At 54.7% G+C, this 24,988-nt stretch overlaps 1 protein-coding gene across 8 annotated transcripts in view; it reads left to right on the plus strand.

Moving 5' to 3' along the window:
• The window catches only part of VIPR1 (vasoactive intestinal peptide receptor 1), a 33,166-nt gene extending 13,440 nt beyond the window's left edge, over positions 1-19,726 (plus strand). For 2 of the 8 annotated variants that reach the window (XM_081527653.1, XM_081527655.1), the window contains exons 2-13: positions 99-207; positions 4,306-4,413; positions 8,284-8,390; positions 9,963-10,069; positions 10,484-10,616; positions 13,076-13,229; positions 13,766-13,826; positions 14,034-14,100; positions 14,486-14,577; positions 17,303-17,432; positions 17,670-17,711; positions 18,269-19,726. In XM_081527653.1, the coding sequence (XP_081383779.1) occupies positions 99-207; positions 4,306-4,413; positions 8,284-8,390; positions 9,963-10,069; positions 10,484-10,616; positions 13,076-13,229; positions 13,766-13,826; positions 14,034-14,100; positions 14,486-14,577; positions 17,303-17,432; positions 17,670-17,711; positions 18,269-18,460 (1,302 nt within the window). In that variant the 3' untranslated portion in view covers positions 18,461-19,726. Of the gene's footprint in view, positions 1-98; positions 208-4,305; positions 4,414-8,283; positions 8,391-9,962; positions 10,070-10,483; positions 10,617-13,075; positions 13,230-13,765; positions 13,827-14,033; positions 14,101-14,485; positions 14,578-17,302; positions 17,433-17,669; positions 17,712-18,268 lie in introns of those variants that run through there. The other 6 variants (XM_081527654.1, XM_081527656.1, XM_081527657.1 and 3 more) reach the window with 6 other exon arrangements.
• The last annotated feature ends 5,262 nt before the right edge of the window (positions 19,727-24,988 follow it).

Raw genomic sequence — 24,988 nt, forward strand, 5'->3', positions numbered from 1 at the left:
GGCCTTGCTTAGCTCCACACTCCTGGAGCCCCCGGATGGACAGGTAAGCTGTGGATGAATGAGGCTGACGGGTCCCCCTCCCTGTCTCTCTCCCCCAGGGCAGCTGGGCGGTGGGGCTGCAGCAGGAAGAGTGTGACTATCTGCGGATGATCACGGTTCAGCACGAGCAGTGCCTGGAGGAGACACAGCTGGAGAATGAAACAGCAGGTGAGGCCCCTGGTGGCAAGAAAGAACCCTCCCCGCTCCACGTAGCGCACCTCCCTCTCACGGTGAGCCCTGCTCCACCATCAGGTCAAGGCTGCCTAGCTACAAGGCCATCGGATCACATGGTATCACTCTCTGGTCTTCACTCCCCAATCTTGTGCTCCCCAAGTTTGGCTCAGCAACTGTGGGGTGAGAATGGAAGGAAATAGAGGGTTTCCTTTAAAAGCTGTTGCTGGAGCCAAACTCAGAAGGGCAGGCAGGATGTGGAGAAGCAGAGAGCCTGGGAAGTCAGAAGGTACCAAGGCCAACTGCCTGTGGCGGGTGGGGAGTGGGTGTAGAGTTCACGCCTCTCGGGGGGGTGGTGGGGGGAGGGCTGAAGCAGTAGGGTGCCTGGGCAGCTCTGGGTCTCTCTCCCAGAGGTCACCTCCCTGAAGCCGAGGTTACAGCTACATAGCAGCCTGGCTCAAGAGCAGGGAGCATCTGTTCTTCCTGGCTTCCCTGTCCCCTCATCTCACAGAGGCTGACAGTCATGAACCCCAGCCTAAGTCCCTCCTTCTGGGCTCTGATTCCCACCTCCTGCAGCACTGAGTGTGTGCAACATCACAGATGGCCTTTGCCTCTCCCAGCTCTCAAGGAAGGATGGCCCTCTGTCTCCCAGGACCCTGAAACTATGGCCCAGGGGAGGGTTAGCCAGCTGCCTACAGTTTGTACAGCCCCTGCCCCTGCCTCTGTGGCAGGAAGTCAAGACCAGGCTGCACACATCCTTGGAAAGTCTCAACAGTGAGATTCAGGATCATCGACAGCCGGGAGAGGCCCAGACACCAGACTCTAGGCCCCACTAGAGCACCTCCCAGGCCCCGAGGGCAGGCCACCCTTGTGATCTCAATGAGGTCATTGCTGGCGCAAGGTGCCTGTAGGATGCCAACACTCTGTCACCAGGCAGTCGGCCTGAGATGCAGAGGAGGCCATGAAGGGTCTGTGGGTGGTGAGTCTGCCCATGACCTTGTGCAGGACCCTGTGCGTGTTCATGCACATCTGGCCGTGCACTCCTGGCCCATATCTGTCTAGGGCTGCATCTGTACCTCTGGAGCCTGTAGCTCTGTGTCTGACTCTGAGTGTCTTTGTGTGTTGGAGGCATATGTCTGTATAAGCCTGGACCTGCCTGGATATGTCTGCTTGGTGTGGTGTGTGTGTGTGTGTGTGTGTGTGTGAATGTCTATGGTATCCTCAGTCGTGTCTATACATGTGTGTACGTGAGTTGTGTGTGTCTCTCTGTACCTGTGTTTGCTTATGTCTGGTTCTTCCATTTTCAAGTAAGCGTACCTGTATGCATGTTTACATGTGTGTCTGTGATTCTCTGTGCCAGGGAATACTTGTCAGTGTGTGTGTCTGTGCACACACATCTATAAAATGACACAGCAGAGGCCCCCACCCTGCCTCGCCATCCCCTACCCAGGCTGAGCTTTCTTTCCCATTGAGGTTGCAGCCCCACTGTGGGCATGCATAGCCAGCCTGGGCCCTGGGTCTCTGTGGGCCTGGTGACATGTGCGGTGGGACCTGTGTGGCCTCCCTAGGGCAGACACACAGAGAATACTCCTGGGCCCAGCTCACAACCACGGGCGCTCCCGATGCCCAGCATTTTCTTGGCTGTCACCCCCTCTCAGCTTCCCGACCCTGCTCTCTCCTGCAGGAAGCCTCCCTGACCGGGTACTGGCCCCTCTTCCTTGGCTCCCCCCAGCCCCACCCCACCCACCAGCCTGTGCCCCGGCAGTTCACAGCCCAGCCCTAGTGGTACTGAGATTCCTTGAGGCCAAGTGTGGCCGCCCCAGGGGCGCAGAGCCCAGGCTCCCTCCTCTTTGTGCCGCTTCCGGTGAAGTTGAGCTCAGGACACCCAGTTCTGAATCCACTTCTGATCCAGGTGGCCACTGGAAATCTAGAGAGCCTGAAGCCTGGCAAGAACCCACACACAATAGCTGGCCTGCAAGCCAGGGTATGCCCAGCATTGATAGGGCTATCCACAGTCCAGCCAAGCAGAATTCCCAGAGAAAGAGTCTTGAGCCCTTCGGCCCAGGCAGAGGGCAAGCAGTTTGCCGGAGACCTGGAGCTAGTTGTGTAATGGCTCTGTCCCTCAGTTGTTTGTCTGTAAAATGGGAGGATTAAATAAGTTCTTAGTGTAAAGAGGGTAGAACAATGTCTCCCACATATAAAGGCTGCATAAATGTTTGCTGATGATACCATTAACAGGATCTAGCAAGATATGACTGGCAGCTACATGGCCTCCAGAGAGGGCACAGAGATGGAAGAGAGACGAGAGCCCTAGTGAGGCCATAAAGACTCAGGATAGGATGGGTGGTAGTGGATGGGGTCCCCGAAGCAGGGACCCTGTGCTCTCTGACCAGGCCCTGGGGATCCAGGTCTTCTCAGCCTTCAGCTGCAGGTTCCCCCTGGTTCCTGCAGCCCCAGAAGGTACCCCTAACCTCCCCACTGCTGGCCCACCTTAGTATTCAGAGGCTCAAGTCTCTTCCCCGAGTGGGGATGTCCTTCTGCCTCCTCTTCCCAGGCCCCGTTCTTGGGAACGTGTGAACCTTCGGACCTGGGCTGGGCTGGGTTTGGCCCAGCTGCCGTTGACTTTGGCTCAGGGGTTGGGTTCCCTGAGTAAATCTATGGGACTGGCAGTGTTGCAAAGAGACAATTAAACCTCCCTCGGGGGAGGGCATCCAGAGGAGTCCTTGTTCCTCAGGGGCACCCAGACCCTGAACAGGCAAGACAACAGCATTGGCATCTGCCTATTCAAGTGGGCCCCTAGAGACCCCACTGTGCAGGCTTCACCAGCCAAGGCGAACAGGTGCACAGTGGAGAACACAGCCTGTGATACAGGGTTTTATCCAAATCCATTCCCTAATCACCAGCCCCTGTCACAGTCCACAATTTGACTGGATTGGAGGCATTTGTGTTGCTTTATGGTGGGCTTCCCTGGTGGCTCAGATGGTAAATAATACACCTGCAATGCAGGAGCCCTGGCGTTTGATCCCTGGGTCAGGAAGATCCCGTGGAGAAGGGAAGGGCTATCCACTCCAGTGTTCTCGCCTGGAGAATCCCATGGATAGAGAAGCCTGGTGGGCTACAGTCCATATGGTAATTTGGTGTTGTTTTATGAGTTTTATGAAGACTCCTCAAGAACTAGATAAACCCCAATACATTCATCACCCTATCATACCCAACAGCTCCTTTTTATAACAAATATTTTCTAATGCCTCCTTTACTATTCTAAAATGAAACTTAGGACATACACCTTTTTTTTTAAATGATGTCCTAATTATAACACAAAACAAAAATAGAATAAAGACATGTATAATAAAATACTGTGTACACATTCCAGCACAATCACACCAAAAGATAACAAGACAGAGTCTAAAGGTTGTACCTATAAATATAAATTCTGGGAATGTGACAGCTCTAAATGTAGATTGATATATACGCTGGTTGCATCACTGACCCAGGTTCATGGGCAGCATTGCCATAAGTAATGTGATTTTCCAAAACATTGAACAACTCTTAGTAAAGTTCAGAGCACAGCAAAGCCCAGCCTTCTCTCCCTTTACTTGGCTGCTTCATTCCTGGAAAACTTGTACTGTCAAACCCGTACAATAAGTGCCTTGTGTTTATCTGTAAAATGGAGTGAGAGTCTAGCCTCTAGTCATTACAAAAGGTTTTCATCTGTGCAAAACACCCAGCAACTCATTTGAGAGTCCCAGACGCTACACAATTCACCGTCATGCAGGACCGCGCAAAATGCCTGCCTGGCATCCCTGTTGCCTGTGCATCGAATGCTGGGGAAGCCCTTCCTCACAATCTCTGCAACAAACAAACCCCCTCCACTGTTCAAAACACACAAGGAGAACTCTGTCTCTCACCAAAAAACCATGGAACTGTAGTTATGCCTCCTTCTCCTCCCTCCCAGTTTCCCCTCTCAGACTGGAGGCTCCTCAAGGTGGGAGCCTAGACAAGGAGGAAAAGAGTGGGTACCTGTGGGCTCAGGACCAAGGCTGGAGGCCCCTGGTGACTACGCTGACCCATGTGTCCTCTGCCTTCACCCCACAGGCTGCGGCAAGATGTGGGACAACCTCACCTGCTGGCCAGCGACCCCTCGGGGCCAGGTGGTCGTCTTGGCCTGTCCCCTCATCTTTAAGCTCTTCTCCCCCATTCAAGGTAAGAAACTCAGGTTGAAGGGCGGGAGCTGGGTGGCAGGAGGAGAGGTGGCTGGAGTGGGGAATCACCTCTCAAGGAAGTGAGAAGGCAAAGGAGGTGCTCAAAGGAGCTAGAGCAATCGGGGATCTGGGGGGCCTTCCTGGAAGAGGCTGCACTATTAGTTCTCTGAAGGGCTCATGGGATCTGATTAGCTCTTCCCAGAAAGATAAGCATGTGGGAAGGGCTCACTAAATATTTGTTCAGCGATTGATAACTGATTGACAGTTATAGCTCCCATGTTCCCATTTTAGGGGGCTGGTCTTGATTCATTCTTTAACTACCTGGAGTCAATGACCTTTCAGACTCTCTGAAACTGGCCTTTCTTACACAACTTGTCAGGTCCTGCTTAAGTGAATGTGCACATATAAGGCAGAAAAGAAAAGGGGGAACCTCTTCAGGAAATGGGCCATCTTGCTACTGAATAATTAAAGGGGCTTAGGGCACACAGTCAGTCATGCTTTCATTCAGAGAATGTTCATTAAACACCTACTAGCTTGACCAGCACTGGGCTAGACAAACACAGCATGGATCAGAAGGATAAAATGCTCTGGGTTCAGGGAGCTCCTGTTCTAGTTGGAGAGACATTTAGCAAGAAAACACATGCAAATATTATAAGTAGTAAGCAGTGCTGGGAGAGAGAAGAGGCAGAAGCAGCCTAAGGCAGCCGTCCTGGCAGCCTCTACAAGGAGGTGATACTGGGACTGCTGTCTGAAGACCTGGGCTGGGAAAGAGTCTGAAAGATCCTGGCCGGGGGTTTGCTGAGAGGATCCACAGCCCATGGTATGAGCCCTGAGGAACCTCAGTGGAGGCCACATGAGCTCAAGGGAGGGAGGAGAGAACAGAGACCAGGCGGGCAGAGGCCTGGAGTACTGACAGGACATGGGCTTTCCCTAAGTTCACTCAGAAGCCATGACGGAGGTTAAGCAGGTGATGGACACCGTCCAGTTGGGAATTTTTAAGTGATAACTGGTTTCTGTGAGAAGAGAGGATGCTGGGAGTACAGATGGGAAAACCCAACCCCAGGGCAGAGGAAAGATGATGATGGTTTGGACCTGGGTGGACAGCAAGTCAGGGGAGGGAAGCAGGAAGGTGGGGGAAGAGGGAGGGAGGGATCACGTGTGCCTCACTCAGGTATGGGTTTGATGATCTGGGGGAGGACAGAGGGAGGAGCAGGGCTGGGGTGGGAAGGGGTGATGATGGACAGGACCTAGATAAGAATTGAGAGGATGAGCAAAAAGTCTCTCCAGGTGACCTTTCCCCCTCTGGGCCTATTTCCCTGTTTGTAAAGTGAGAATGGGAAGGGGAGCAAATGGTCTCTTCGAGGCAGTCATGTTTTGCTCCCCAGTGCTCAGGGTTGCATCCTCAGCAGTCAAGGAGATCTAGGTGCTCTCCCTGAGGGTGGCCTCCATGACATGCCTCAGCCACAGGCATGTCACAGTCCAGACCAGCACCCACCTAGCCCAGCCCTCTTCTAGGGGGACCCAGCACCTGGGCAGGTAGGAGCTGAGCTCCCTGGGGCAGCTCTCATCATGCTCCCTTCAGCAGAGCCTGGCAACCAGCCTTTCTTTGGATCCCTGGAAGCGCCCGCTAATTCCGTTCCACTCTGACACTATGCTAATTGCATCCCTCATGAGGCTCTTCCTGCCTTCCCTGCTGGAATTGAGAAGGCAGCTTCTTCACTTGAGAACCGGAACTCCAGCCCACCATCTGGCTAATGCAGAGGCTGCCAGTCTCACTGGGGCCCCCACCAAGCCCTCGGGCAGATGAGAGAAGGCAGCTCTTCCTCAGGTGGAGTCAACCTCTCATTGAACCCACCTTATCACAAACTGAATAGGAAGTACACTTTACCCCTCGGTGTCCATCAGCCAGATGCCCTTGTGCAGTGAACAACCTGCACAGCTATCCTTGGTGGCCTTAGCCTCTGAAAATGATGGTGAGGAATAGAAGACTGGGTTAGGGGCTGAATCTGTAAGGGAAAGAGGGTTTGTTTTCCCGGGAAACTAGATGAAAAAAGTGTAAGCCAGGAAACTGGCCTAGCCCTGTGCCCCTTCCTCTTCAAAGTCCTTCCTGCCACAGTGGCAGGAAGGAACCTCACAGTGGAAAGAGATCCAGCCAACTGCTCCTTCCTGGAGATCCCCCCACCCCTAGCCATCCCTCAGTTTCCTATCCAGAAAGTGGGATGACGAGCACCTCCTTCAAATGGCAGCCAGGAGGATTCACGGAAATAGTGAATAGGGAGTTACCTGGGATGCTCTGAGCACATGGCAAAGTTTTGAAATATTAAACATGCACAGGGACCCTCCCTGAGCTCAGGATATCTTGACACCTCCCGCCTCCTACAGTTCTGCACCTGGACACCTGAACTAAGTCCTCAGTCACCTCAGTTCAGATGAGAGTCAAAGTTACCTGGGAAGACTGTGGGGACCACATCTGTTCTACCCTGTATCTTCTATGTGGTCTTGGAAAAGTGACCAGCCTCTTGGAGCTTGGCTTCCCAACTGTGATTGAGGGGCTCCAAAAAGATAATGTGCCCGAAGTACTCTACCCAGTATACCTGGGGAAAGTTCTCAAAACTTTTCGTCTGTTGTGATGATGGTGATGGTGATGATGGTGATGGTGACGATGTTGATGGTGGTGCTGACAGTGGTGGTTCAGGTGAGAAAGCAGCTAGAGGGCAAGGATGTCAGGAGCCATCTTCTTTCTCAGTTCTTCCTCATCAACTCGCTTTATCTCTTTCCCTAATCTTCTCTCCTCCCACCTTCTTTCTCAACTTCTTACCTCCTCCTCCTACCTGTTCTCTCTCCTCTCATCCTCTCTCCCTCTCCTTTTCTCCTCCTCCTCCTTGTCTCCCTCCACCTTCTCCCTCCCTCCCCCACAACAAGCCTGGCAGGCGGGCTCTCTCCTGGACCCAGTATCTCTGTAAGGAGTCCTGGGATAGAGGCGAGGGGGCTCTTCTTTGTCTCACCCATTTCCTATCCAGCCCCTCCCTGCCCTGAAGAGGGGGAGCCTAGGGGGTACCCCTCACCTCACATGGCCCATTAATGGTCCTGTCCCTTGGTTGCAGCCCTGGGCCTCCAGGGACAGAGGACAGTGCACTGCCCTGGAAACCCAGCCTCAGTGGTTCAGCCCCGAGATTGTGCAATCCTGTGAGGCTCAATTCTTCTCATGCTTGCCATTGCCTGGGCAGGTGCCCCTGCCAGGAACTCCCACTTCTCCATGTGTCAGGATTTCACATCTGTGCCTTTATAAGATGTCCTCCAACTCTCACCCACCTCCTGCCTTACTCTGGTCCCTCTCCAGCAGCACATCTGAACCCCTGGCCCCAGGGTATGGGAGGAAACCCAGACCCATAGGTCCAAGCAGACTGACTCAGGAGGACTGGGCAGGCCTGGGCCCCTTACCCCAGCCAGAAGGCTGCTGTCTGTACACATGGGACCAAGAAACCATCTGACACAGTAGCATCCATGGCCCTGTGACAGGGGTCAGCATTCAGCTCATGCCAAGGGTCAGGGATCAGTCTGTGCCAAGCCAGGCTGCCTGTGATGAGGATCAGGGTTTAAATTGCCCTGAGGTCAGGTTTATACACAGCAAGGAGCAGGAATGTCTGCCCTGTCATCTGTGTGGGAGGGTCCGCTGGCAGCCCTGGAAGGGCTTCTCCCTGCCCCAGGCTGCCCCATGATGTCCTGGGCATCTAGGTCAGAACAGCCGGAACCTGATGCTGCAGTGGGTGGTAAGAGTAGGGCTGAGCCCACAGACAGACTCCATGCCTACTACTCCAACCTGCCAGCTCCCACCTCAACCTCTCTCCTCTCCGCCCCGCCCTCCACCCAGGCCGCAACGTGAGCCGCAGCTGCACCGAAGCGGGCTGGACGCCCCTGGAGCCTGGCCCCTACCCCGTTGCCTGTGGCTTGGATGACAATTCATCGAGTTTGGATGAGGTGGGCCTCCATGCACCACACACACACACACACACACACACACAAGTGCCGGGGCCTGCTGGCTCCTTCCACTCTCTCCCACCAAGGGGCATGGTTGCCCTCTGTAGGAGCCAGGACTTCTGGCATCTGCCCTCCCCAAGCCTCCTCCCTCTCCAGGCCCACATTCCCAGGGGCTCATCCCCCGGCTCCCCTGAAGGGTCCAGGAGGGGGCTTCCAGCAGAATGATACACAGCAGCAAAGCTGAAGCATCACCCTGAGGCCAGCCCACCCCACTCCTTCACAGGAACCTTGCTCCAGCCCTAGACATGGCAGGGCAGACAGAACCCGCCCCCCTGTCTCATGCAGAAGGGAAACCAAGGTGCGGATCCTGGAAGCAACTGGCCTCAGATACCCAGCAGCCAGTCAGAAACAGGGCCAGGGCCATTTTCCTCAGTCCCAGGGCAGGGATCTGCCATCAGTGGTCTCTCTAAGCATGTGGGGCCAGGAGCCAGGGAGAGATACTGATGGGGAGGCTGGAATATGATTGAAGTCCCGAGCTAGGAGCCCCTCACAGCTTTGATGTGTGAACACAGTCTGGCTGTCTGGGATGACTTCTGTCCCACTCCCGATGCCCTTCACAGATAGGGACTTTTACTCCTCCCAAGAGGGCAGCAATTTTCTCAGAGGCCTTCAAAGCCCACCAGATCCTCAGGCAGGATCTAAATCCACTAAATCCTTTCTAACCACTGGCTTCTGTTCCAGCAGGGAGTGGGAGGCGGGGAGGAGGGAAGCATTGCCCAGTGACCGTGGCTTTGTATGTGCGTCCACGAGGAGGGGGCAGCAGGAAGCCCTCGGCATCCAGCTTTGTCCCACCTCCCCAGAAAGGCCAGAATGCCCTCCTCCTGCCAATCCCAGCCCCGACAAGTCACAAATTTGTGACACCACCCACCCCTAGTGTCTTCTTTGGGCTTCCGTGGAGGCTCCGTGGTAAAGAATCTGCCTCTCAATGCAGGAGACTTAGGTTCGATCCCTGGGTCGGGAGGATACCCTGGAGGAGGAAATGGCAACCCACTCCAGTATTCTTGCCTGGGAAATCCCATGGACAGAGGAGCCCGGAGGGCTACAGTCCATGGGGTCACAAAGAGTCAGACAAGACTTAGCGGCTAAACAACAACAGTGTCTTCTTTACCATTGTCTTCAGTGGGAAGGGAGGGCTTCACTTGAGGGTCTGAAGGGTGAGCAGTCTTACGCCCAAGAATACCAAGCCCAGAGTTAGCCCAGAAGGTCTGCTGGACACACGACTGAAGAATGAATGGATGGGCCAGTGGAACGTGTGGCATTTTTGCTCCTTCCCCCACTGACATTTCTCCTGTGAAGGAGCAAAGAGTTGAGATCAACCCCCTGCCCCCACCATGGGAAGCAGCCCTGATTCGTCCATGGAAAGCAGGGAATCAGGGGGTCTGGGGACTGGGAGCCCCAGGCCTCAGCCTCCTCATCTGCCAAGGCAGGGGAGGGAGGCAGGATGTATAGGGCACCCTGCCCCTAGGTGAGCGCCCCTCACCCCACCCAAGATCCTCGCCCCCCTCCCTCCAGCAGCAGCAGACAGTGTTCTACAGTTCCGTGAAGACCGGCTACACCATCGGCTACAGCCTGTCCCTCGCCACCCTCCTGGTCGCCACGGCCATCCTGAGCCTGTTCAGGTGAGGACCAGCCCAAGCCACAGGCCTCAGAGCAGACCGACCAGGTCACTCTGCACCCGGGCATGCTGTTCCTTGCTCCACTATCAGCCCCTATTCAGTCCTGCCCCAGCTCCCCTGCCAGGCCAGCCTCCCCTCAAGACAGCAGGCCACTCAAAGTGTTCCCCTGTATCAGTCTCGTCCCTCACAGGGTACCGGTCACCAGGGGGTAGGTCACCAGAGGCCTGTGCCCTGGAAGGAGGTACAGCAAGCCAGGCTGCACATGTGGATAGGATGCCAGGGGACAGGGTCCCCCTTGAGGGTAGGGTCCGCATTCAGAGGCTTCGAGTCCTCTCCTCTCTCAGAGCACTGGACGTGTTGGATGGGGTGGGGGTCTGAGGCCTTCTTCGGCCTCCCAGATCTGGCCGCCTCCCACAGGAAGCTCCACTGCACACGGAACTACATCCATATGCACCTCTTCATTTCCTTCATCCTGAGGGCCGCCGCCGTCTTCATCAAAGACTTGGCCCTCTTCAACAGTGGGGAGACGGACCATTGCTCCAAGGGCTCGGTGAGGACCCATCCAGGCCTGCCGCCCTCTGCCCTCTCTCCTGAATCTCCTCTTCTCTCTCTCCTCCCTCCTGTCTTCCCCTTGCCCCCTCTCTCACTCTTTTTCTCTCTCTCCAAAGATGGCCAAACTCCTGTCTGAGCCTGCCCGCCAGTTGCTTGAATCCCAATTCCCTCCCACAGCAGGAGAGGGTGCTTGGCCATCTGGGGGTTCACACACCTCCTCCTGCCGATGAGAAACACCTCTCCTGGGTGGGAAAGGGGACACTTGGTGCCACAGCCCATAACCCCCTTCCCGCCTCTGCTACAACTTCCCATCGGAACTTAGGGAACTCCCTGCTGCTAACTTCCCATGGGAACTTAGGGAACTCCCTGCCTCAGTTTCCCCACCATGCAAGGACATCTGAGCTTCCTTCCAACCCTCCTCCCTACCATCTGCATCCCCAGGGCTCTGCTCACCGTGCCCCCCTTTTCCTCCCCCCATGGCCACCTGGAGCCGGTCCCACCCCACACCACCCTGCTGTTCTTCATTTCTTCCCCTGCCGTCAGTCACTCTGGACCCACCTAGGGAAGGGAGATGAGAGCATTTAAAGAAGTCATTGCCCATCACTAAGGAGTCCATCTCCAGGTGATTCTGAGCCCCTCCCTGAGTGCCCCTCAGCCCTGAATGGAGACAGAGGGCTTGAGACCAGTCCTGGCTCCCATCTACCCCTTGTGGTCAGTGACTCATTGCCTCATGAGGGACCTCAGAGGTAGTGCATTACTTCAGGGGTCAGCAGTACCTTCTCCCCAGAGAGTGAGATTGAAAGTGAATCTCTGCAGAGAGTGATGATAGAATCTTGGGTGTCTCAAGGGAGAGGGAACACCAAGAGGAGCCACCCTGGCCATTCCCAGAGTGCCTCAGATGACCCCGCCTGGGAGCTGGGCTCAGACCCATGGGACATGAGCCCCAGAACCTGGGGAGCAGCCCGCAGCCTCCAGCGCACTTGTTGAGGATAACTGTGGCTTCTCTATGCATTAGCAGCTCTGTGAAGCTTTTCTAAGGCAAGAAGAAGCACAGATAATTGTCCTGTTAAAGATCTGAGTTATTCTTGCTGTCAAACAAATGGGGGAGGGTGGGGGAAACAGATTGCCTATAGCAGGAGGGACTGAAGTAAGACCTGAGGAAGGATTTTCCATCCAGGAGAGGAGTGGAGTCTGCTCTCTGAGGACGCTTCAAAGCCAAGGGCACAGGAAGGAATGGTGGGAACCTGAGGTCTTGGGTACAGGGAGGAGTGAAAACAGAAGACTTCCTGGAGGATGGCGTCTCTAAGCTCTGGCTTACATGTATCCGGGCTCACTCTGAAATGGAAGATTGTTTCTGGGAGAGGAAGAGGGCCCAGAAGACCTTCTGATCATGCCAGCTGGGCCTCCCAGAGCCCCTGATTGCCCTCCCGCAGGGGCGTCCCTGACTTCTCCCTTGTCCTCACTCACCTGTCTAGGGAACCCATTCTTCACCTAGCTTCTTCAGCCCCCAAGAGGAAAGATCACCCCTCCCCTCTTCTCGTTTTTCTGATTTCTTCATCCCCCTTCTCTGTCCCTATCTTTCCCCAACAATTCCATCTAATGCCCTCATTTGCTTTAGAGCTCACAGTCCCCCCTGCTACAGGCAGTCTGGTTCCCCTACCCTCCCCTGTCCTTGAGGCTCCTGAGAGAGTCCACAGCTCCTCTCCCTACACACTCAAGGGACTCTTGCTAATAGAAGCAAGAATTCTCCCTTATACCTCTTCCAGCTACTTTCCATGGTAATTGGAATAAGGTGACTGAGTAGCAGAGGTGGTAAATGGGTGGATTGGCAGCTGGATGGCTGAGTAAATAATGTGTGGATGACTTGAGTAGGTGGAAGGATAGAAGGATGAAGTAAGAAAAATTGATAGATGATGGGTAGAGGGGTGTGGTATATTGGTGGGTGGATGGAGGAGCAGACTGATGGACAAGTAGATAAATGAATGGATGAAGAGATGTCCAGGTGTCTGGGTCTGTAGTGGATGCCTGGTACGTAGATAATAGATGAATGGAGAGATTGATAGGTGAGTGTGTCGATGGACTGGCAGATGGAAGATGATGGTTGCCAATAGACAGATGATGGATGAATGCATGGATAGTAGATAGAAAGACAGGTGACTTGACAGTGGATGCTGGGGGTAGGTGGGTAAGTGTATGGATAAGTGGATAGGTGGGTAGATGGATGATTGGGTGGGTAGCTGAGTTAATAGATATATAGATAGGAAGATAAATAGATAATAAATTCATGGGTGGATAATTACAATTGTGAGCTTATTCCAAAGCATCTGGTGATATAAAATTAGAGCTAACGGGGAAGTTGGCTATCCTGCAGTCCTTTTGATCACCTCAGACAGAGACGTGGACAGGCAAGGACCCCTGCTTGCTCCAGTGAGCCCTCTCCCTGCTCCTCCCCTGCAGGTGGGCTGCAAGGCAGCCGTGGTCTTATTCCAGTACTGTGTCATGGCCAACTTCTTCTGGCTGCTGGTGGAGGGCCTCTACCTACACACCCTGCTCGCCGTCTCCTTCTTCTCCGAGCGGAAGTACTTCTGGGGGTACATATTCATCGGCTGGGGTATGGTACCAGGGAGGGCTGCCAGGATGGGAACAAGGGGGCAAAGCTGGGGGAGCCCTTTGAGGGGGGGGTACCAACTCAGCCTGCACCCTTAAGTCTTGCTGGCTGCGAGTCCTACCTGCAGGGCACTCAGCCAAGGACTGAGAAAAGTCCTCCAACTGTCTGACCGCCAAGCAGACGCCCTCTGGCTCCAGCTGCACCTCGGGCTGACCTGTGGGACAGACAGGCTCTCTGAACATCCTTCCACTTCCCCTTCACCCCTCAAAACACACAGGGATGCTGCTAATCTATAAAGCACCTCTGCCAAAAGGAGAGAAAGACTCCCCCTTTATGTAGACAGGCACAGTCCCTCAGTCTTAAAGCTTCGCCCCCTCAGTAGAGTATCTTTGCACAGTGACCTGTCTGTGTATGCCACCATGAGTGACCGCATTGGAAACCCTCCCTTTTCTCTCCCTGCCCCTCCCTGGTTCTTCCTCCTCATTTCTCCCTCTTTCTCCCGTGCCCTCTCCTCTTTCTCTCTCCTTCGGTCCTGACAGGGGTGCCCAGCACATTCACCCTGGTGTGGACCATCATCAGGATCCATTTTGAGGATTATGGGTGAGCTGTCAGCCGGCCCCCTCCTCCTGGCTCCCGACGCTCAGGGCAGATCCCCTGGGTGGGGTCAGGAGGGGCTGGGGAGTAACAGACTCTGGGCCAGTGGTTTTTAAAGGGCTCCAGGGCAGAGCTGGGGACCGTGGGAGGAGGACTGACTCTCTCGGGCCGAGGACAAGCTCTCTCATCTCTCCCCCGCCGTCCCCTGCCCAGATGCTGGGACACAATCAACTCCTCACTGTGGTGGATCATAAAGGCCCCCATCCTTGCCTCCATCTTGGTAAGGCCTCCTCCCACCACTTAGGGATGGGGAGACTGGGCCCGGAGTGGGTACACAATTGACCAAGGTCCCACTGGACATTCATGTCTAGGTCAGAACTGAAACCTAGACTTCCTGATAGATGCCTAAGGCAGGACTGTCCCCAACCCTTTCCCCAGCAGTTCTTCCTCTAGAGTGGAGAAAGCAAATGGGGAGGCCCAACCCTTGGGGGTGTGAAAGAGGGTTCACACCTGACTTCAGGAGATGACTCTCCCAAAGAGGGAAGAGCTAGGGGAAAGGTACAATAGACAGGTAACTGGGCCCTGGGGAAAAAGACCATCAGTCCAGGGGACTAGACACCCTGCCTCCCCTCTCTGACCACCTAACCTTGGCCCCCACCCACTAGGTGAATTTCATCCTGTTCATTCGCATCATTGGAATCCTGGTTCAGAAACTGCGGCCCCCAGATGTCAGGAAGAGCGACAGCAGCCCATACTCGTGAGTACAGGCCCAGGGCCCCAGCCCTCCCAACATCCCAGCTCCAGTCCTCAGATCATCCCCCATTCCCTAGAAGCTCCCCTCCAGAGTCACCAAACAGCCACCATGCTCTGCCCACCTCCACCCCATGGCCTGGCTCAGTCCACACATGTCCCCACCCCCATCCTCACCTGGCCCGTGAGCCCCAGGTCTACTTCTCTTCACGTCTTACCTAGAAGGTGATCTGTCCTGCTACGTATCTGCTGCTAAACTAGGGAGCTCGAGAAGATAGTAGATAACCTGTGTCCTGTTCACACCACGTGCCCAGTGCCTGGCACAAAAATGGGGTGCAGTAGATGGATGCCTAGGGCGAGCCCCAGGTCTACCAAGGAGACAGCCATATTCGGGACTCAGTACCCCCTGAGAGTAGTCACGGCGGTGACTACATGCCAGGCGGTGCAATGGGGTTTCCAGGCTTCATCTCATTGCATCCATATAGTCTCCTCCAAGTGTTAGCTGCTCAGTCATGTCTGACTCTCTGTGACCCCATGGACTACAGCCTGCCAGGCTCCTCTGTTCTGGGGATTCTCCAGGCAAGAATACTGGAGTGGGTTGCCATGTCCTTCTCCCAGTCTCCTCCAAATTGTCACACACTCCCTCCTCCTCCTCACAGGTTTGGGAGCACATCACCATGGCTGGGGGAGGGCGTAGTGTCCCTGGGACAGAGGTCATAGCCTCGCTTGAAAGGTGTGAGGGGCATTCCTGTGCTTGTGGGGATGAGAGAACCGGCAGGTTTCATGAGAACAACTAGGCTGGAAGACAGAACTAGAGAAACACAAAGCGGGCGGCTGTGGGAGGGTGAGTCGGTCTGTACACCCACAGATGGGAACAGGAGATTGATTATCTGCACCGCATGGACAAGACAAACCTGGGGCGTCCCACCAGGACCTTTCAGTCCTGGGATTCTAGAATGTTCTCCTGGGCCTGGCTTCTCTCTGGGGAATCTGTGCTGTGGTTCTAAAGACTCCTGGCTAGAAAGAATGTCACGAGCTGCTGGATTTAGGATTCTATTCTGGAATCCTGCGATTCTCTCTGATGAGACTAAGACGACTTGAGTTCCTGGTGTGACAGCTCTCCCTCCTGCCGGGTGTGGAGGCGGGGCTTCCCTTCCAGTTTGAGAAAGGAAGGCCCTGCAGGGGCTGCAGTGGGCCGGAGGGCTAGCACAGCAGGCCTGTGCCCTCTCTTCCTCTACTTTGCCTGCGGGGCCTTGTTTCCCCCAAACATACAACTGCTCAAAAGGGCTTGGATCTGAGGCAGAGTGAGCCGGTCATCGCCAGGTCCACGTGGGTGAGGTGGAAACTGAACAGCTGTCGGCAGGCAGAAGAGGTGGGGGGAGTGGAAGATGGAGCTCCCTGTGGAGGGACTGTCAGCTCCCACTCTCCACCTCCCCACAAGCCTTCAATTTAAAGAAAGCCTCCATCTGTCAGTCGCGGGTGCGTGGGATAGGTTTGCAGTCAAGGAGCGGTGGGCAGGGCTGGGGATATTGGTGTGGTGGGGAACCAGGTCCAGGAAGGAGTGGGTGGGGCCAGGCCAGCTCTTCTGCCCACAGTTTGCTGTGGGTCCTTAGGCTCAGGGCTAGGCTCCCCTGGACTGACTGCCAGGGCAGGAGAGTTAAAGGCAGAGAAACATCTACCCCTCAGACCTCTCCCAGCCAGAGGACTGTGGGTTCACGCTGCCTGACCAACTATGAGGTCAGGGGGCTGGGAGGCCTGAACCAGGATGAGCCTTGTTCCACGGGAAAGGGGCGAGTCATTTCAAGTGACTGTGGACCCTGCTGAGCACACAAGGGTGGTAAAGGAAGAGCTGGTCTTTCAGAGAATGCTGGGGTTGCGTGTATTGGTCAGGGGGAAGAAGGAGGAAAGGGGTGTGATCCCAGAAAAGGTAGCAACTCCTGGGGAAGTGGACACAGCAGAGAAGCCAAAGACAGGGCTTTGCTAGTTGACCCTGAGTCACCCTTGGTGACCAAGCACAAACTTGAGCACCCACCATCCTCCCAAGTGACCTTGGACAGATGTGGTCAGCAACCCCATGGCAAGGCCTTCCTTCCCAAAAGCCCTCAAATTCCAGTAAAGCATTGGTCTCTCATGAAAACATTGCACTTCATAGCACCCCAAGTGCTTCTTAGTTTACAGTGGTTGGATGGCATCACCAACTCAATGGAGATGAGTTTGAGCAAACTCCAGGAGATAGTGAAGGACAGGGAAGCCTGGTGTGCTGCAGTCCATGGGATCCCAAAGAGTTGGACATGATGTAGAGACTGAAAAACCACTTCTCTTACTTGACCATGTTGAGCATACCCTCGCCTCATTGTATAGACTGGAGAAACTGAGACTAGAGAAAGAGAAACCATGATTTCCCATTGCTTAATATCCCCATTAGTGGCCATAGAGCCTGAAATAACCACTGTTACACATTATCCTCGGGTTTTTCAGCAGTGGCCTTCCTTTATGTACTCTCCTCCAGGAAGTGAAATAGAAGAGTTACGCTCCCTCTCTCCTGAGTCTGTCCAGGAGAGGAGGGCCGGGGGGCATGAGGGTACAGGTGCTGCAGATATGGAACAGAAATGTGGACATAGGGCTGACAAGACCCCACAGCCCATCCTCACACATCCTGGTCCTTGTCTCTGTCTTCTGTGCCCACATGTGTGGACACCCATGTCCACTTCCTGCCCCTCCCCTGTCCCCAGGAGACTGGCCAAGTCCACCCTTCTACTGATCCCCCTGTTTGGAGTGCACTACATCATGTTCGCCTTCTTCCCCGACAACTTTAAGGCTGAAGTGAAAATGGTCTTTGAGCTCGTCGTGGGGTCTTTCCAGGTAGGAACTGTGGATGTAAGGCTGCATTCTTCTCTGGGCTTTAAGGGAGGGGATTCTCCTGGGGCCTTGGCCTGTTGCCCCGAGGCGCCAATCTTTTCATTGTAATAAGTATCTATTAAGCACCTACTCTATGTTTAGCCCTTTGATTTACCAGGGGAACAGGGGTGGGGCAGGACTTGGGCCTCTCCAGGTCTGTCTCCCGCACCTCTCCTCCTCTCCTGCTCCCTTCCTCCCCAGGGTTTTGTTGTGGCCATCCTCTACTGCTTCCTGAATGGCGAGGTAAGCCCCTCCTAGACCTTGGGGGCCAGGGAACAGAAGTCTGGTAGCCCCAGGGTCCAAAAACCCTGATGTGCAGAGCAGAGAAGAGTCAAACCTTGCTATGCCAAAGGTGGTCCTCAGACTAGTACGTCAGTGATGGTACCTAGGGCCTTGCTTAAAATGCTGACTTCTGGGATGACCCCGGACTTGCTGACTTTGAATCTGCTTTTAAGAAAATCTCTGGGGATTCGTGTGATTCGTGAGAGAAGAGTGTGAGAAGTGCTGTGTTGGGTGGCTATGTGCAGTGTGAGCGGGGACGGTGGAGGCAGCAAGAGAAGGTTGAGTCACTGTGGAGCCTGGTTACAAAGGACAAAAATCTACTTGGATGAGTTCAAGTGATTTAGAGGGCAAGGATCAGGAGACTAGAGTACAGCCACCCCGGGCAGCATCCCACTCCCTCCCTACACTGCATTCTCTGATCCTCTCTGGCTCCCACCTCCCCCAACTCCAATCGCTTGATCTACCTGACTCCAAGGAGGCTTCCTTGGAGCGGGCCTGACCACTCTCCCTTCTCCCAGGTGCAGGCAGAGCTGCGGCGGAAGTGGCGGCGCTGGCACCTGCAGGGCGTCTTGGGTTGGGACCCCAAATACCAGCACCCGTCCGCAGGCAGCAACGGGGCCACGTGCAGCACGCAGGTCTCCATGCTGACCCGCGTCAGCCCCGGTGCCGGCCGCTCCTCCAGCTTCCAGGCGGAAGTCTCCCTGGTCTGACCGCCAGGTGCCCAAGCGGGTGGGAGGCCCCTCTCGCCGGCACCTCCCGCCACCCCGCGCGGCACCGGGGGCAGAGACCTCTCCGGCGAGGTCAGCCCCAGCCCCGAGCTCAGGAGGCTTCCCCGGGCCCCCAGATCACTCCCCGAAAGGCCCTGGAGAACGCTGCCTTTGCGCCTGCCTGGAGAGACGGGGGTACATAGATGGAGGAACACTGGAAGCTCCTACCTGGAAGACGTGGGATGAAGCTCAGTCTTCAAACTCCTCCCCCAAAGACTCCCTCCGCCAATTGAGGGCAAGAAATCTGCATACTCTCACCTGATACCACCACCACCCCCCGCCCCAGCTCTCCCCCCAGCTCTCCTGACCCATCCGACCCCATCCGACCCATCCGAGAAAGGCCACCGCTTATCCCCAGACAGTGCATATGGGAATGTGCTGTTATCTCAGGCGACAAGGGTACTGCCCCGAAAGGTCACCTGCCACCACCACCTGGACAATGCCTGAAGTTCTACCATTGACATCAGGTTCTTTTGGGTTAAGCTTCACCGTCCAGGCATCTCTCCAAACACGCAGTCCCCTCCCTCAGTGCCTCCTCATAGCTGCCAGGTCTTCGCAGTGAATGAGTTTTTCTGCCTCCAGCAGGTGCGGTTGTAAACAAGGAGTTTTTAGTTTGGGGAGGGCAGCTATCTCCATAGTTCCCGCTAAGGTGGAGTTGCCCCCGGATGGCTGGACCAATTCCAGGAGATTACCTCCAGCACTACCTATCTTCATGGGCTATGGAAGCTGCCCACCTATGTGCCAACTATTAGCACCAAGCTCAGAGATGATGGACGCTCACAGGCTCCTTTATCCTCACAGCAACCCAGCAAGGTGGGCACTATTTCACAGTGAGCCTCCCACAGAGCAGGTACCTCACCTTGTCACACAGACAGGATTTGAACTACGATCTTGCTGATGGGAAAGTGAAAGCACAGACTCTTAACTGCTGCTTTTTATATATTGTAACCAGCTGAATCCTCTTGCTTATTTGTATCACCATTGGTATTGTTATTAGCACTATCCCCGAACCCCCATTCCCATCCTCCCTGGAATGTGTCTGAGGAGTCCTCTGGCGCGTGTATCCTCTGGACAAGAGCCTGGGGGTTGTCACAGCCTGTATCTTCCCTGCACCCCTGTGGCCACAAGGCTTGCTACCCCCGCCCCAGCCAGAAGATCCCCTAGGGACTGCAAACAGGCTTGTGAGACAATAAACACTAGGTTGGATTAGCCTGGTTTTCCTGGTGGTTGGTGTTCCCATGTGGGATCAAATGGGGACCAGCTTCCAACTCATGGCCATCCCCCCATCCCCCATCCCAAGGAGTGCTGGTCAAAATCGTCACCGAAGTCAGACGCCACCACCCCTCTGGCTTCCACGTGAGGAATACACAGTTCTAAGGGCTTTCAACTCACATATTGCTCAGCGATACCCTCTCTCCTCTGAGTGTAGTGAAGTTATATCCCGTCCTTGTTGTGTCCCCCTGCCCCCTAAATCCAACTAAGAAGAGACAGTTCTATTCTTGGAACTACTGACAGAGCTGTCCGCAGTCCCAGAAATGGTTACGTTTGGGCACCGATACCCAAGGAGCACACAGGTTATGGGATGACCATGTTACCATTGTCCAGGTGTCAGAGGACAGAATAAATGTCACCAAAATGTCACCACTAATAGGTTTAAACACAGAGGCTGCAGGGCGAAGAAGATGATGCCAGTCAGCAAGGGATGGATTCAAAGCCATTGCTCCAGCTGACCTCCTTGGGTTCCCCTTCCTGCAAACTTTCTGCCTGGTCCTGGCCCATTCACCACTCTGCCTAAAATCCCACCATTAGTGTGTCATATCTGGGGAGAGAAGCAAAGTTATCATCCAGGAGGGTGGAAAGAAGAGAGAGAGACCCAAGACAGGGACAAAAAAAAGGAAGGACAGAGGTGGGGCCCTGCCACCCTCACAAATCCCCCCTCCTGCCAGAGGTTGAGGGGTATTCAGGAATGGAGAGAAGTTGAGACACGGTTCCTGGCCAGCAGAGGTCATGAGCAGACATCCCAGGCTGCGTACAAACTGGGAGTATAATAGGGGTGACCACGAGCAGAATTTCTCCTGCACCCCCTCTTTCCTCCAGCTCGCCAATACCTCTCCTGCCTTTCCTGGCACTGTCAGACCAGACCAGCTCATCTCTACCGCCACCTGGTGGGTGCCTCAAGGACTTCACCAAGGTAGGCCTTAGGGACCCAAATACCTGAGTGGAGGTCCTTCCCCAGAAGGCCAGGTGACAGAGAGGTCAGGCCTCTCTCCTCAGATCCATTTCAGAATGAGATTCAAGAGAGAGAGGAGGTGGTGAGGACACAGGATTGATGATCCCAGGTACAGCTTGGGATGAAGGAGACCCAGGATGGCCCCTCCAACCAAGCCCTCAGCTGTGACCCCAGGTAGAACCAGACCTCTGGTGGCCCGCAGGTGAGGCCCTGGCCCTTGGCCACATCTGACCCCAGACCCTAAGGGCAAAGCCCAGTTAACTCAGGTGGGCTCACTCTGTGAAGACAAAGATAAGTAGCCCCCTCCACCATCCTGGCACAGACTGCCACCACGTGGACGACTCCTGCCGCTCCAGGGGACAGGCTGCCCAAGGAGGGTGACCAGTCTGCCAGTAGAATGGATAAGGAGCATCTTCCCAGGTGAGGGGTACTTCCTGAGAACTAGGGAGGAGTCGCCAGATCCCAAGGGAGCAGAAGAGGTGCCAGAGTCACCTGAATCTAAGTAAGCAAGTATGGGGGGCTCTTTGCAGCAGGAATTCAGTGGGGGCTTCTTAAATGAAGCCAAAGGGATGAGGGTGGGTTTGGGGCAGGCCACTCTGGCTGCTGAGAAGGATCCCAGGGGCGGGACAAGGAAAAGCTGCCAGTCCATCATCCAGGTGAGGAGGACCTGGTTTGGAACATGCTGAAGTAAGGTCTGTGGGGTACCTGGGGAGAAGACCCAAGACCGTTGGAACCTGACCTAAGGGGACAGAGCCCAGGCAGGAGGTAGGGAGACCAGAGCAGCCCCCGGGGGTGGGCGCGGGGAGTCTATATCCCCAGGCACCTCCATCTGGCTGGCAGACGGGGGTGGTTGGAGTGAAGAGCTGGTATCTGTGCCTCAGTTCCCATCACTTGCCCAGGGCCCAGTTTAGTGGGCAATGACAGCGCCCTCCCCCCCCACTGCTCCTTGCTGTTCCCTCCATGTGGGAACAGGAACTGCTCTTATCTCTCCCGGGGGAGGGGGCCGGAGCCACAGCTGGCAGTCATTAAACACCCTGATCAGGCCAGGGATGGCTGAGATATTAATAGCCAGGAGTCGATGGCCTGGGAGACGCAGCCTCCCAGAAAAAGGGACAGAACCCTCTGCAGGCCATGGGGGGATGAGGAAGATGGGTCAGGAGGCCATCCAGGCAATGCCTCAGCCCCCAGGCAGGACAGATGAAATCCAGAGAGGAGGGAAGGGATGTGCTTGGGATCTCCAGTAAGTCATCAGTGCAGCCCAGCCTTGATCTCAGTTCTCACAGCCCCAGAACCCTGCCTCATTATATGAATTGTCATAGGTCAGATTCACTGGGATTGCCCTGTACAGAAACCTAATTGATGACCTAACTAGGTCTGCCCTGTACAGACCTAACTGATGACCCTGAATCTTTATTGTTTTTATTTCAAAATCTTGATTGATTTTTTTTTGTTCATTTTGTGTTTTGACGTTAGTTTTGATTTCTTTAAACATTGCATTAAAATACTTATCCTGATTACCACTGAGTTTTTTGCAACCCCCTTAAGTTTTGCATCCAAAAACAGTGCCTCACTTGCCTCACCGTAGTCCCAGCCCAGCTTCCAGAGGTCCCAGTGTCTCTGAGGTCAGCATATTGGCATGGGAAGAGTTCTGAGCCAGACTCTATGTGGCCCAGAGGGAAGGGGCCCTGCCAGGGTGACGCCCACTAGAAGTAGGGAGCTCCCAGGTTAATTCAGAGGCTAAATAAATGTCAACTTAGACCTTGGTGTTTCCTACCTGTCCACTCTACCATCCTCAATGTGTTGACTTTTGTCCTCAGACTTATTGTCTCTTGATTGCAAGATGGTTGCTGTTGCTCCAAGCATCACATTCTCACAGGACCCCATTCACTGGCAGGGAGGAGAGTGCTTCCTGTGTGTCTCTGTTTGTCAGGAAAATAAGCTATCCCAGAACCTGCTTTCTATATACTCTCTTCAAGCTCATTGGCCAGTTCTAGGTCACACACGCAAGCCCTGACTGTAAGAGAGACCAGGCTTTCAGAGGCAAGTTGATCTAATAAGGAAGAAGGATTGACCTGATAAAGGAAGATACCTATTGAGTAGGCAACCAACAGAGTCTGACTCTCAGTCTCCTTTTGGACACCTCTTTGGATAAGTGTATGGCCTTCTGTATTCCCTCCATCTGAGCCTGGGGGTGTGGTAGATGGTAGAGGAGAGGAAGCCAAACCAGTGATGGGTCAGTGGTCAGACCTAGAAAACACTCTAAGTCTCTGTGCAAAAAGAGATTTAAAACATTTATCATTTATTTATTTACTTGGTTGTACCAGATCTTGGTTGTGACATTTGGGATCTTGTTCCCTGGAACTGAACCCAGATTCCCCTGTATTAGGAGCACAGTCTTAGCCACCCAACCACAAGGGAAGTCCCAGAAAGAGATTGAAAGTAGGAAAGTAAACGTATACAAGTTTGGAAGAATGGAAACGAGGGTACACCTAGCTTCATGGTCACACCACCCCAGCTGCTGCCTTGAAGGAAATTATTGTCAGTGTCCGAGTTGCACATCCATTAATCTGGTGACAAGGAAGTGGAACACAGCGTGCTGCTGTGGCAAAAACTCACATCTGCCAGATCCCACCCAGCAGCTGCCACGCCACAGAAAGAGAGGCCCCCACCCCCCTTCTGCCTTCCACTCTCTCCCAAAGAGCCTCCCTCTAAGTTGCATCTGAATTCTCAGCAGTCAGGGGGCCTGGGCCTTCTAGCCCCTGCAACCCAGGGAAATATGGAGGGGGCCAGGGAGGGGACACCAAGTGCCAATGGGCCATTTCTAGCTCAGAGGCTCAGGTGACTTTGCGGCCTGAGTCCCCAGAAATCAGAGCCCGTGACCAGGAACCAGGAACAGGGAACAGAGAAATATGATGCAGGGAAACCGAGAGAGCCAAAAATCAAGGCGGGTTATTGAGCTGGTCACCGCTTTGCCAATGGGAACTCGTGTTCACAGGGACCCTCCAAGGAGTGGGTGGAACACGCCTGCAGGCATGCCCGTGGCAACACCCTCACACTGCTGGGCAGGGCAGGACTGAGTGTAAGCGGATGCCTGGAGTTGTCCCACAATGACTCTGGAGGCCCTGGGGCAGAAAGCCAGAGCTGTGTGGGACAGCGGAGGTGGGGTCAGTCCCGTCTTTCCTGCAGGAGCTGGCAGAGGTGGGGAAGAAGACATGAAGCAGAGCCCAATACAGGTGGCCTTGTGGCAGGAGAGAGAGGAGCCTGGCACAAAGCTAGGCTAGGGTCTTCTAAGGTCTCGGGGGACATTCATGGTGGCCAGGTGCTCATGAGCTCCCAGCCTGTTCTCTCGGCTCTAGGTCCCATCTCAATTCACTCTGGCTCCTCAGACCCCTCCAGCTCCAGCCATCCCTCCATTCCCACCCTGGGGATGAGCTGCTCTCACCTCAGCACTGGTCGGGCAGTGCTGGGACAGGCCCACCGGTCCCCACTCAGCCACCTTCCCTGTGCCCCATGGAGCAGAGGAACTTCTGGAACCTTCCAGGCCTCTGGGAGTGGAAGGAGGCTTGAGAGAAGGTGCCTACTCTGACCTTCTTGCCTTCAAATCTGTAGCTCCACTGTTTTTACCCAGCAGGGTCACCTGAGAGCCACAGGCTGCCTGGTGGGGGGTGGGAGGAAGCTGCCTTCCAATGCAGAGGGGGACACATCCTCCTCTAGCTTCAGCTTTCAATTCCTTTCCCTTCAAGGTTTCATCCCAGAGAATGAAACCTCAACAAGCATCTGAGAGATGTGCCCCCTCCCCTTCCCACCACTCACCAGCTGAAGCTGGGTTTTCCTCCCTCCCCCTCCATCCTCCCCCCGTCCTCCCCCCACCCTCCCCCCACTCTCCCCCCATCCTCCACCAACATCCTCCCTTCCTCCAGCCTCCCCTCCCCGCATCCTCCCTGCTCCCAGAGATGGCTTCACCCATCCCCACCCCTTCCCTGGTTGTCATGGTGGAAGGCTTCAAAGGAGTGCAATTTCAGGGCTTAGGGCATGAGAATGATACCAGTTTATTATTTTCACAGTATTAACGTCATTCTGTTCACTCAGCAAATAGTGACTGAGCTCTTGCCGTGTGCATTGTTCCAAGCAGAGACCAAGGCAGAGGTCCTGTGCTCACGGAGCTGAGCCTCCAATGGAGGAGTCAATAAATAAGAGAGGAAAATTATAGAATAAAGAAGGCAAGAAGGGCTTGGGGGAGG

This window comes from Giraffa tippelskirchi, chromosome 9 (assembly GCF_054371585.1).
Source record: "Giraffa tippelskirchi isolate mGirTip1 chromosome 9, T2T-mGirTip1v1.2.pri, whole genome shotgun sequence".
NCBI lineage: Eukaryota > Metazoa > Chordata > Mammalia > Artiodactyla > Giraffidae > Giraffa > Giraffa tippelskirchi.